Genomic DNA, 13,651 nt, shown 5'->3' with positions numbered 1-13,651 from the left:
TGTACAATACTTAGGAAGTTTTTTAAATGGGGGAAAGCAAAAAATGTCAAGATATGTTGAGGGAGGAGTTATAAAAAAAAATAGTTTGGTTTCCTCACTAAATGACCTTGAACTAACATAGTCAACCTAACAGAAGTTTGTGATGCCAGCATACATAACGGAAGTTCGCGATGCCAGCGTATATTTGATATATATTCAAAATAGAGTACAGTACTGTATATACTAAATTGAAAATGGAGTAATTACTCAAAAGTGTCCATATAATTCACAAATAGTGACACTTTCAAGTAATTACTCCATTTTTGATTTATTATATAGTTTGAATATACGATATATCAACTGTACGCTGGCATCACAAACTTCTGTTTATGTACGCTGGCATCATGAACTTCTGTTAGGTTGACTATGTTGACGATGTCAGTTCCAGGTCGTTTAGTGAGGAAACAAAGCTACCTCCCCCTTGCTCTACATATCCTGCCATATTTTGCTTTCCACCAATTTAAAGAACCTCTTAATTACTGTACAAAAAGAGGAGAGCTGCAAGACTGCATAATTTTGGAGTAAACAAATGCCCTAAACCGTGAAACCAAACCAAAGTGATGAGCACAAAGATTAGGCTTAGAGATTAAGGTTAACAAGTGCTCGGGAATGACATTGATAAAATGATAATGAGCAGTTCATATAGACTACTAGACTATTGTACGTAGTAGTATGAATATGATAATGTGTTGTTTGGTTTCCTCTCCCTGTAAAGTATAATGGTTGAGAGAGAAGTAGAAAGGAAAAAAAATGTTTTGTTATGGTACTGCATTTTACGAAGAGGCCCTTTTAGTAATAAGTTTTTTTAAAAATTGCAATGCCCAGTGAGCCACACTGCAATAATGGTCACTGTTAGTACACTATAATTATTATCACCTTAGTTGAGTTTCTTTAAAAGGATTTTCCATGCAAAAGTTATGACATGTTGTAGTCATGTCAAGTACTGTAGATGGTAAGACACAGGACAGCAAATGAAAAGAAAATTTATTCTTAATTGAGAAGAGTTGATTGCGAGATAGAAATATTTATCTTAGAAAGTCCAGCTACATTATAGATTTAATAATACAGTAGCTCCTTTTAAAGAATTAAACTACCCTCAATAATGATAAAAGCGATAGTAATTAGTTTTTTCTATTAGATAACATATTTTGAAATTAGACTAGGGTCAAGTTCTCTTAACCTAACTCATCTGTGAAGACAGTGTTATATTACATTTTGTGTGATCAAGTTTAGAGCAATTTTTGGGGTCTTATTTGTCATCTTGTGTGATACCTATAATTTAGCAGCTTTAGTGTTTTTGGATTAATATTTGTACTGAGGTTCGAGTAAAATAATAACATAATATTAGGTATTAACATTAGTCTTATCTTTATTTAACAATTTATTGGGATGTTTAATGAATTTTGTGGTCTCTGAAGGTTATAGGACATAATGACAGTTTTAAGATGATTGTATAAGTATATTCTTTCAAAAGATTTTTAAAACTGGTTGTGGTGCTTGGAAAAAGGTGGTGCAAGGTAGCTGTTAGTTTAGATTACATTTTAAAGCCACATGGATAATTGCAAATATTCGCTAGAGGGTTTATACTGTTGCCTGTTTTTACATTTGATACAGTTTTAACTAAGAAAGCTTTATTTACGCAAAATCATAATATTTTTTAATTCACTTCTTTGCAAATATTACCATTGTGGGCTCAAGACCTGAATATTTAATGCATAATAGCCTATTCGTATTTTACTGTGAAGGTAGTGCATGTTCCAATTTCAGATAATGGTTATAAGATGAGCCCTATACTTTAGGATTACTCGACTATTTAAAGATATTAGTAAACTTCAGTATGATTACTATAATTCTTGCATTAGCTTTGGAGGTGCATTTTAAGATAAAAGGGCTTAGGTTTTGTGCAACTAAACAAAATGCATGCCATTCACATAACTGCTCGTGGCTGGATTAGTTTTTAAATGCTAAATAGTATATTGTTCATAAGGTTATCTTGATTTTCAGCATTGTAGTGGAACACATATCGAGTTGATTTGGAAATGCTCATTAGTACTCTCCAAAAATTTTACATGAATTGTGCATGCACACAAGGGCTATGTTGAAGGAGTTTCTGTACTTTTACATTTCATTGCATGGCTCATCATTGCTGCATGATATGTTTTCCTTTTATCCATTCATCCAAAAACTGACCTCATGTAAAGCATGTATTTAGTCGGTACTCCTTGTTTTTCCATGCATGGTATATATACATTGTAATTGTGGTTTTGCGATAATTGTCACCATGAAATGCATGATCTTGCTCACTTATTTGCTTTTCCTATTTCACTTACCTGTATGTTATTAGTTATATTGCGTTGATTTATAATTTTGTATACTGTATGCCATTCAAAAGATATTTGCCTCCTGTTGAGTCAAGTGTTTTATTATATTTACGTTATCCTTATATAGATTTATCTTTAGATGTCCCGATTTGATGTACTGTACTCCCAAAAAAAGAAAGGTAGAGCATGACCTGCATTAATATTTTATTTTTAGCTGTAAGAAGAGCTGAAAACTGGAGGTTTGGAGTCGAAGACACAGTTTGGAATGTCTTCTTTCTTTTAGGTGGCAAAGCTGTGCTGCCATGAGTAAAGAAATTCTTTGCCATGCTCAAATTTTGATTACTTTTCAATTGGCTGTCATCATCCTGTTATACTTTTGTGGCCATTTCATTAATATTATTTTATTTCTATTTTGTTCACAATGTTTGAAGTAAAGATCGATTCAATTTGTAATCTCACTGCTAATTTGTCTCCAATGAGAAAGCTGATGCAAATTTATAGGTTGAAGTAGCTTACTATAGTTTACACTGTCGTGTTCATTTTTCTCATTAATACATTTGGATCGGGCTGTTTTATTGTTAAATGGATGAAGTAAACTTTTACAGATACTGTACCATAATTATTTTAGACTTGGATATCTCCTATCACTTTTCAGCTCTGATGAAAGTACAATATGTTGTACAGTATTGTAGTTACAGATTTCTCTTTATACAGTATAAGTTATACTCTTGTGCGTGGGTACAGTACTACTGTCTATTGGAATCTATTGCAAATAATTATTTAATATTTTCATCCTTCAAACTTGAATATTTTAAGATTTTATAGGGATCAAAGTCTTTATTGCAAGTACTGTATGTAATAGTGTAATTACATAATTTAAGTTTGATTTTACATATTTTTATATTTTCTAAAATTTTTGTTTTGTTTGAAGGAAAACTTTATAATTATTTTAATAAAACTCCCATAATGTTCATAATGCTTTTCTCCTAAAGCTTTGTTTAATACCGACATTTACCATAAGACTATAAAAATTTCCTGTTTCCTTTTCTTTCAATAGGCTTAGGCCTCTAGTAAAGTACTGTATTGAGAAAATCTGTCAGTAATGGCAATGACCTTGCCTTGGGTATTCCACTGGTCCTTTTGTCTTTTCAGTTCTTTTGTCACCCTTGTGTTATGTAATGGTGTTTTTACCCTCTCCAGATTGTATTTTTTGTGTTATTTGGGTTATTAGCAATGAAAAGTGTTGTCTTCTTCTGGATTTGAGGGTAATTCCTGTAAGTTGTTCAGAGAGTTGTTGCCGAGTGATCATGATCCTTAATCACGTTGTCTCTCGGGCCCGGGCAATACTGTGATTTAGGTAATTATTGTGAAAAGTGTAGATTGCTTACTGTTCCTTTTATGAAGAGGCAGGATCAGATTGTAGCTGAGAAGACTAGACTACTTGATTACAGTGGGGATGATGATGATGATGATCGTCATCATCCTAAGGCCAATATAGTTGTTAACAAGCTTTTGTCGATTGATAGTAATGAGCTTCATAAGTTCTTTACCTTTTTTTTATGCTAAATCTAAGAAGACCAATGAGTCTATGTGCAAGTCAGTGATTTTAACCAAACCTGCCATATTTCAAATCCTAGAGGTACCAAGCGTTTTAGTGCACCAGTAGGTAAGGGTTCTGATAGTTCACAGCCAATGACAGAGTTGATAACTTCGCTACAAACCTCGCACTTTCAAATAACTCAAGGTCCCTCTATAGGGAAACCCTTGCACGGACTAAATGTATTGCCTTACGTGCAAGGTCTGCAAGCATACAGACTGGAACAGTATCGTTATCCTGGTCCATACCAGAGATCCATGCTCTCAGTCACTACAATGACAAACATGAACGTGATGACATTGGCAGACAGTCAATCTCCTACTGACCAACCCTACACGCACTTGGAATCCACACATTGTGTCCACGATTGATGAACATTGACGTGATGACGTGGACAAGGAGCATGACGAAGTTGGCAGACCATCTTATAAACCTCTTCCTCACTGGTCTCCTGCTAACCAATCCTCCATATATGCCTAGGATCCTCACTATTGGCCTCCACACAATAAGACACCATGCACTGGGACTCCATCTGTCCATTCCTAGATTGGCCTGAGCTTTCCTCTTAGACTAAAAGTAGCACTTACTCTACAGTGATTGTAACGTTCTAGTCACAGGTGCTTTGTCACCTGCTGCTTCTCAGCCTTCTACTCTAACTTATCCAGATCTTACTATGCTTAGAGGTTGTTTTATACCATAAGATAACCCACATTCTGAAACCGGACTATGGTGTGGAACCTTCTCACTCGTCCTAGTGTTTGAGTCGAAGCAGGTGACTTCACATGACTGCTCTTAATGTACTTACAATCATTAGGACTCTACATTGCATTTGAGTTATCATTCACTACTGAAAGAGACTTTGCACTTCCTGCTCTTTCTGGTACTTATTACTCAAGCTGTTGGTAGGGACGAGGGCGCTGACCTTTCTCACTATCCTGAAAAACCAACTGATGGAACCAAAAAGTTCCCTCTTGCCTTCTTCTGTCACCTCACCTTTTGCTGAATGTTATTCCTCGCCTGTTGCTGAGCCTTTAGATGTGACGCCTACTATCCCGAAGAGATAGTAGTAATCACCAGGATGCTTGGGTGATTCAGGTTTCGAGGAACAGTAAGAGAACTATTGATATGTACCGAGAATGTATCCACTCGGGAAAATTATTCTAGTACGTTTTTGTTCCATATGTGTGGTGCAAGAGTTTTTGTTTTGGGAACATTTCCTTCCCCAAAAATAAGGTTTGGTATGCGGTACTGGTTTGGACGTTAGCAGTCTTTCTTTTCCATCTCCTATCCCGGGACATCCCCCAGATGCTTCACTGACGCCAACTCTTAGAAGAACATTTAGGAATACATCCCCTTCCCATTTGGAGACTTCGAGAGGTGACAACCCAGCATAAGGAATGTGGTGGAGCACATGATCGAGTGACACGAATGTAATGACCTTAGCAGACCATCTCGTCCCAGTTGATAGATCTCATGACACGATCACTATGGGGATGATTACCATGCACACAATCTCCAGGATCTTGGCCTTTCACATCTTCACCTGTCTCCAGCCACTATGTCACCATGAGATCAATCTTCTACTTACAGTATTTATCGAACTTCATGCAATCAGACATCACGATTGGATCTCTTGTGCCTTTGAATCGGCGATTATCCTGCTGCAGAACTTCTGGCATCTGCTTCATTCTAGTTCTTCCAATCTACAGTACTGGCGAAAGATGAACCTATGATTGTTGTCCTTGCTTGTAATGACTAAAATATCTCTTCCCTTCATGAGTGCCCAGTTATCGTTGTGGTATTCCCTTCGTGTTTTGTCTTAATGGGGCATTTCAATTGTACTCTCTCCCCCCAAAGGAGGAATCCTCACGCATGCCCTTCTCATGGGATTGGTCACAGTGTTGAAGATTTGGAACTTTTGCTCATTCTTTGGGAGATCCTTACTTTAGAGTTAACAGGGTATTATAGTAATACACCTGTTGCCTATTGTCGTTCCTTTCAGGCACGCCCAGCCCTGTGATTTTTCAACACGCTGAATCTTTCAAAGCTCGAGATCTACTGACACAACTAGACTGTACCTTGACCTAGGTCTTCCTACACTCAAAGACTTGTCTAGGACATGAGGTATTCCAACACTGAGATTTTACTAGACACTAAGGTTTTCCAACTTGTTCAACTATTATGGATTAGAACAGGAGACTTTTCAAGTCTTAATCTCAATGCTCTTACAAGTACCTAAATCAGCAAGGGTCATCGGCAACCAAGTACAGGCACTCGCATAACGCTGCTATGTGGTGCATGGCACTATGCTCTGTAGTTCCTGAACCATTTTTAATTAGCAACCAGTGTTATTACCTTCTGGCTTTGTTGGAGCTGGAATGTAGGATGATCTACCCCGGTAGCTGTACGGCAAGTTTCATTTTGGGAACTCCCTGTCTTCAACAAACCTGCTGCCTACAGATGTATCTGGTGAGGAATGGAGCCCCCACCTGAGTATCCTTTATATCTCGGGGTTATGATCCATGGAGGAAACCCACTTGAATTTCAGAGTACTAGTAATGCATACAGTGTTGCTACTTTGCAAACTTTCCAAAGAAGTTTGATATTGTACTCAGTACCTTTGGTAAGGACATTCCTTTCATGACTTTACCTATCAAAGGGGGTCATTACACAAACCTTTTTCAAATGTTTGCACTCTTGGGAAGTCAACAACATGGTAGAAGTTTTTGCAAAGTTCATCCATTCAGGACTGTTGGAGAAAACACTCAGTCGACAGGTCTAGTTGAAAGGTCAATTGTGAAATCTACATCATTGTGGAGCAGAAAGGCTTCTTCCTTCAGGTTTTCACCATTACTTAACTGGCATGCGATTCAGTCAAACAAGAAACTTCAGTATTCTGTCCCTAGCTCCAGCCCATCGGCATCGTTTGAGGACGCCTTCCAACATCTTCAGGAATTCTAGATACTCCTTTCCACCCATTTTCCTATTTTACTGTTTAATCAGTCTCTTGACAGCATCAAGGCTCTACATGAACCTGATTGCTTCCAAGCAGCCAGGCATTGAATGGTATCCAAATCAGTTATGCCTTCCTTCTTTAGGACCCTTCAATCTTTTCAGTGAAGGATACCGCTCAGCGCTTGATCAAAGTTTTTTTAACTATATCTTGTATCTGGGTTCTTCGCGATACTAGTCAAGACTCACGAGGAGCGCTTAAGAGCTCAAGCCGCATGGAACGTTTTTGCAAGATCACAGGTTTCACAAGAGATCCTACTTGAACCCGTCGGACGGACTTGCAAGATCGCAGGTTTCTCAAGAGATCCTACTCTAACCTGTGGGACGGACTTACAGATATGCTTTGAGCCTCGAGTGTGTCCTTCACTAGCCTAGACTTGATGAAACAAATAGGAAACAGCATAACTTTGCCTGTATTACATCATGCTGAAGGATAGATCTTCACCTTGGCTCAGGAGTTTGGGCCTAGGATGTAGAACCCAGCTATTCATGACTTCAAATCCTCCTCCATCTCTTTCCTGCAAGAAGTGACTAGCAGGGACCAGGATGACTTTCCTTCTTCAATTGAAGGAATAAGAGAAGAGATTTTTGGATACTGTTTCTTCTGGTTTTGTGGATCAATCAGATAGGTTTTTCTTGCAGGTGGAGAGACAAAAAAGAGCATCCCGGATATGAGTGCACAAATTAAGACATATCTGATCTATTCCAGTTCTCAGGAAGAACCTGTGAGGGTTGCAGTTCGTGAAGACAAGAGTCTGGGAACAACAGGCAACCTTGTCTGCCTATTACTTATGGGAGTATACCCACAGGTCCCTTGGATACCTGTATCCATGGCAGGTAGTTCTTGTTCAACATGTTGGGTAGGAAACCTATAGCTCCTTTACAGGACAAGGAACTTCTTGACTTAGATTTTGTGATTACTAGTTTAAATGTACTGTATATTAAATCAAGTACCTGTGTTTTGGTCTTGGAAAAACTCTTCAAGTTCTCTCCAGGATGATGGCTCCTATCTCAAATTGGATGTGATTTCTTGAAATCGGGGTTCTTTTGTACCTGGACAATTCCGTTTCAACAAGCTTGGTTTCTCAGATTACTGGAAAGGTCAGGATTCCTGATCAATTTGGAGAAGTTTATTTTGTTTCCAACTAAGAGGATTCTATAATTGGGTAACTGGTTGGAATCCATATGTTGGGTAGCTGAAATCTTATTTACTTGGATGAACTTGAGAACAATGATCCTTTTACTCGAGTTTATTTCAGGAAAATTGAATATCTAGGTAGATCAGTTGAGCAGGAAAAAACTAAAAGAATGGTCTTTGCATCCGTTAGTGTGTCTAGAGATTTGGCATTGTTGGGAAAGAGTGAATGTTTAAATGTTTGCGACACTGCTCAACAAGGAGATGGATGGAGGGATTTTGTTCACCAGTTCCAGATATATAATTCAGCATGGAAGGCAAATGCTCTGCTACATGACAAGTCAACTCAGGATCTGTACACTTTTTATAAATTCTCCATGATTCTAGCTGTAATAAACAATTCAGATTGTCATCGAACAGGATGACTAGTGGGTCCACTTTGGCCACGAAGAGAGTGGTTTACTGATTTGTGGCCTCTGGTGTTGGAATATCCAAGGTGGTTACCATCAAAGACCAACTTTTTTAAATGACTGGTTTTGAGGTCTGTGTACCCAAACTCATATGCGTTACATCTAACCTCATGGAGACTGTCCACTGGACCCTCTTGAGTCAAAGTGATTTTTTTTCAAAGTCCTCAAGATTGTGTATCTAAGGTCTCAAAAGGAAATCTGTAATAATTTGTAGCAAAGGCAGTTGAATATTTATGTAGACTGGTGCAAATCAAGGAATTTGTCAGTGACTAGAGCTAATTTGAGCAATAAAATGCTAAGTTTTTGCAAATACTATTAGGAGTTATAGATCCATGCTGAATACCATAGTCAAACTTCTGGGATTGGATTTATATGCTTAGGGTATTATTTTGAATATATTTTAAGACATAGGGTGTGCCTCCATTTTTTTTTCTTATATTTCATCTTATAATAAATTATTAGGAAGTTGGTGATTGTCAGAGAATAGATATTTGTGACCTGTGAGAGCTGTTAAGTGTTATTTAGACAAGACTGCAGACATAAGGAGAAATTTTTTTTATATCATTTTCTTTTTTAAATACACTAGCTAATATATTAGTGTATATAGTAGTTTTGATAGTTGCGTTGTATTTGGGAACACAGTCTGGAAGTTCTTTGCTTTGGCTATAATTTGGTTACCATTGTAATAGATTAAAAGGCGAGTCCCAGGTGCTAGAGAAATTTATTTTAGTTCTTTACATTACCTTTTTTCCTTCATGGACTCGCATCCACGAGAGTGTGTGCCAGCGTTATGAATGTCAGGGGACTTTTGTAGAAATAAATGGAATTTTAAGTATAACATTTATTTCTACACTTGCCTAAAGTTAAACAACATGTATTTTCGACTTCAAGACTGGAAAGACAAAGGATCAGTGATATACCCAAGCCGAGGTTATTGCCATTTACTGCCAGATTGTCTCAGAACTTAAGGCCTAAGCCTATTGAAAGGAAAGAAATCTGGAAATTTTTATCTGTACGTTAACCCTTTTACCCCCAAGCCATTTGGAACTTTCCATCTGTACGTTAACCCTTTTACCCCCAAGCCATTTGGAACTTTCCAACCCTTCACCCCGAGGCATTTTTTTTTTCAAGCACATTTTGCAATATGTTTTTTTTAAATTGCTCTAACAGCCTTAATTTTCATCATAGACAGGTCAGGTTGGTCTCATTCTTTTGGAAAATGCCTAAAGTTTCTCATAAAGTTATCAAAAATAAGCAAAAGAATGTAAATAGCAGTTTTTTGCAAGGACGTACTGGTACATCCATAGGGGTAAAGGGATGAGTTTTGTGAAACATACCAGTACGTCCATTTGGGGTAAAAGGGTTAAACATCTGTATTGAACCAAGCTTCAAGAGAATCATTATAAACATAAGGTGAGTATAGAAATAAACTTTGTGCCTATGTAGTTTCTCAAGTTACAGATTATTACAGAATTTATTATTTTACCTTTTTGCTTAATAAACATTTTTCTCACCTTAAAAATACAGATTTCACGTAGATCCAAGATTATTGAGCCAATCCCACATGCTTAAAATATCTGTTGCTATTATTTTTAATTAGGACAGTAGTACTTTATTTATACATGTATATCGGTTATTTTAGTTTTGCTTGAATGTTATCTACATTCTATCTTTTATGTTAGATGTATTTCGTTGTAATTACAGTAGTATAATTTCCCTCGTAGTTGGAACCATTTAAAAGTAAGAAGAGGATATCTGTTTCCAGTTGTGTGATGGTTAGAAATTGCAAACATTACCGGCACATTCACATGTTTTGTACTATATTACCACAATAATATAGTTAGTGCTAATAAAGGAAAGTTTGATCATGAAGTTTTAAAAGTCTTCGTAAAATACTTACACCTCTTTCATTTGAGATGGTACGCTGCTATAAATTACTAACCTGTTGAAAATAAGCCTGTTAGGGGGGTATATAGGCTACATAAATGTGCTGAGTAAGACATCTTCCAATCACACAACAGAGAAGGCTATAATAGTCTGATGCCTTTATTATACTTTTAAGTGCTTTGGTCCCTTGCGGGTAAGGTAAGCTTCAACTGTATCTCTTAGAGTATTTTATCCCTGTCCACTCCCATAGAATATAGCTTGTGTTGTACTCCATATTCCCAGCGTGTAAAAGGTACTGGTTAAAGCTTTAGATATCCACTGTGTGTGTGTACATAAATACATATTTGAAAGATATACAAATTCGAACTTTATTTTATTTTCAGTGCTTATTTATATATTCAAAATGATTAACCTTTAGAATATTTTACATTTGAGGATAGCATTTAGGTAGCCCAAAATTAAATGAATAGTGGTTAAAAATAGATTTGAAGGTAATGTAATAATGTTATCAATCATTCATGTTTTTCTTATGCATGTTTTCTCATTTCTTGTTTAAAGGTTTTGTGCATTCCTGAGTTAAATGTGAAGAATTTTGTTTAATTTTTAGTTTAATAATCTAATTTGCCTTGGTAGTTTTAAAGTAGCCTGAAAAATGTATTAATAATCATATGAAGTTTGTTATAACGACATCTATAATTTGTCAGTTTATCATTGTGGCCAACATCCCTTTCAGAAGGGTCAGACTCCTAATCCAGCCAATATTTACGATCAAGGTGGTTGCTAGTTTTATGTGAATGATTTGCAATTTAATCATATCTGTTTACTAAAATTATTCATGATGACATAATCTTGGTCAGAGTAAAGTCATCTTTTTAGCAGCTGACCAATATTATGTTTCAATATTTAAAGATGCGCTTAGAGATCTGTTTTCTTTCATAATTGCCCAAGGTGAAGAGGGGCAAAATTGCATTATTTTTGGATTTAGAATCATAAGTAGAGAAATTTCTGTAATTTTATGATACCGTATATTTCTTAGGTATTCACTTTGATGATTTTAATTTTTCTCAGGAATGCAATGCAAAGGGTACTGAAATACTTTCATTTTTTTCTAGGAGTATTTTACTTTCATATGAATGCTTTCAAGACTTTCAGGGGGTAACTATGAATTATGGTAAAGATTTTATCTGGTGTCTTTATTCTAGCATTAATGAATCCCATACTGAAATGAAGTTTACCTATGCTGTTAGTTTTAAGATTTAGATGATTTAGTATCTCTCAGGTGATAGAAATGGACTGTGCACATATTCAGTGGCTCATGCTCTTTCTGCTACTGAAAAAATCTCTGCAGGGGACAAAAGGATTTCTTGAACATGCCCTTTTATATTTTGATATACAGTACAGGCTATGCGTTACAGTACTTTTGAGTTGTATGTAGATTCTCAATGTGAAGGTGTTTAAAGCCTCATCCACTAATGTGTTATTCCTCCCCTTCCCCCTCATCATCACTACCACCACCACAAAAGGTTACTATGAGGACTGGTGGAGGCCCCGCAAAGGTTGGTTGATTCCCCTCTTAGCTCTCTCTCTCTCTCTCTCTCTCTCTCTCTCTCTCTCTCTCTCTCTCTCTCTCTCTCTCTCTCTCTCTCTCTCTCTCTCTCTCTCTCTCTCTCTACTTTCTTTCTCTTTTTCTTTCTCTCTCTATTCAATTGTTCCATTGTTTATTAACTTGCACTTATCCCTATATTTGATTGAATTCACTTCACAACTTTATTTCAATATTGATAGAATTAATTTTCAGGAAATGTTACTTTGTCAGGGAGTAGGAGTGAAATTACTCCAGTATGCAGTGCCTTGTTTACTACCTGAGAACTGTGTATTCATCTTTGCCAAATAAAAACTTGTAATGAGCTCTATAAATGAAATTTATAGGGACAGATATTGTACTGTTGGCCGCACGTTCCAATATTTGTACTAAAGGGCCATTTGACGTCAGAGATGCACACTATTTGAGATAATGCTGTGCAAAGAATATCAATGTCAGATAGCATTGGTGTGTATTATGGGGTCATTTAATATCTGCTCCTGAAAATTTAGATAGTTTTAGATAAGTTTGTATTGTTCCGATTTTATAATTTGTTGTTTTTATTTACAAACTATTAAAAAGTAAAATTGTTCAACTTTCAAGATACCAAAACCTCTGTAATATTAGGAAAAATATATTGACAGTGGATCTTTATGTCATCAATAAGCCAAAACACCGTTTTAACACCAGTAGAGATTAGACCCTTCCCAAGGAAGTTTGTAGTGCTGAATGGCCTCCCCAGCTCCAGCACTGTAACATAAAGCCCAAAATCTGTACAACCAATCTAATCCTATTCAAGGAATCATGAATAGTTGATATTCATTCAAATCATGGATGAGGAAATATACATAGAAAGCAGTATCACTGATTGTAATTTTCAGAACTAATTTTTTCCTTTTGAGTTACCAGTACTTCTTTTGTAAAATTGACAAAATTGAATTAGGAAACAAATAATATGGGTCATCGGTTGCATTGTTATATGTATTGTAGGTTTTGACAATGCAGTGTTTCAGCACTTAAGACATATCTCCACTCATTTTTTTCAGTTGACAAATGTGATTTGCAAATGATAACTGTAGATGGTAACTGTTAATTGATAAGCAGTTATTCTGTAAATGGTAAATAACTGATTTTCAAAGAAACTTGCACGAGTTGAGAATTTGTTAGGCATGTAGGGATTAAAGTGTGCTAAATTGTATTTCATGTTCAGAAAATGCTCTCCTCTTATGAAATTTGTTACTTTCTTGCAATACGGTACTTGTTGGTAATAGATAGGCTATCAATGGTTTTGGATTTGATTAACCTTAATCAAATTGATTTCCCTTCTGTCTCTATATTGCCCATCAGTCATATGCAACAGGTTCATCTCCTCTTCCTGCGTTCCATTTCTCTTCGGAGGTGTGGGGTTAGGTTTTGTTCATGCGCAAACAGTTTCTTGGAGCAAGACTGCATTATTTATTTAGTACAAGATAAAAGAATAAAATCTTCCTGAGACATTCAAAGTGTAATTGAGGTTTTGGGGTGAGTGTAGTTTGTACGTACAGACGGAAACTTCTTATTACTGTATTTGTCGAATCAATTTTATTTATGCGCGAGTTATTTGTTTTG

General features: G+C 36.3%; 1 protein-coding gene across 48 annotated transcripts in view; it reads left to right on the top strand.

The window, feature by feature from the left end:
- sw (short wing) overlaps window positions 1–13,651 on the top strand; it is a 171,389-nt gene that overhangs the window by 78,566 nt on the left and 79,172 nt on the right. For 27 of the 48 annotated variants that reach the window (XM_068360691.1, XM_068360733.1, XM_068360724.1 and 24 more), the window contains one exon: window positions 11,985–12,017. The exons of the other annotated variants lie outside the window; for them this stretch is intronic. In XM_068360691.1, coding sequence (XP_068216792.1) covers window positions 11,985–12,017 — 33 coding nt within the window. The remainder of the gene's footprint in view (window positions 1–11,984; window positions 12,018–13,651) is intronic. 48 annotated transcript variants of the gene reach the window in all.

Source organism: Palaemon carinicauda, chromosome 37, assembly GCF_036898095.1.
Source record: "Palaemon carinicauda isolate YSFRI2023 chromosome 37, ASM3689809v2, whole genome shotgun sequence".
Lineage (NCBI taxonomy): Eukaryota > Metazoa > Arthropoda > Malacostraca > Decapoda > Palaemonidae > Palaemon > Palaemon carinicauda.
This window is presented reverse-complemented; position numbering and strand designations above follow the sequence as displayed.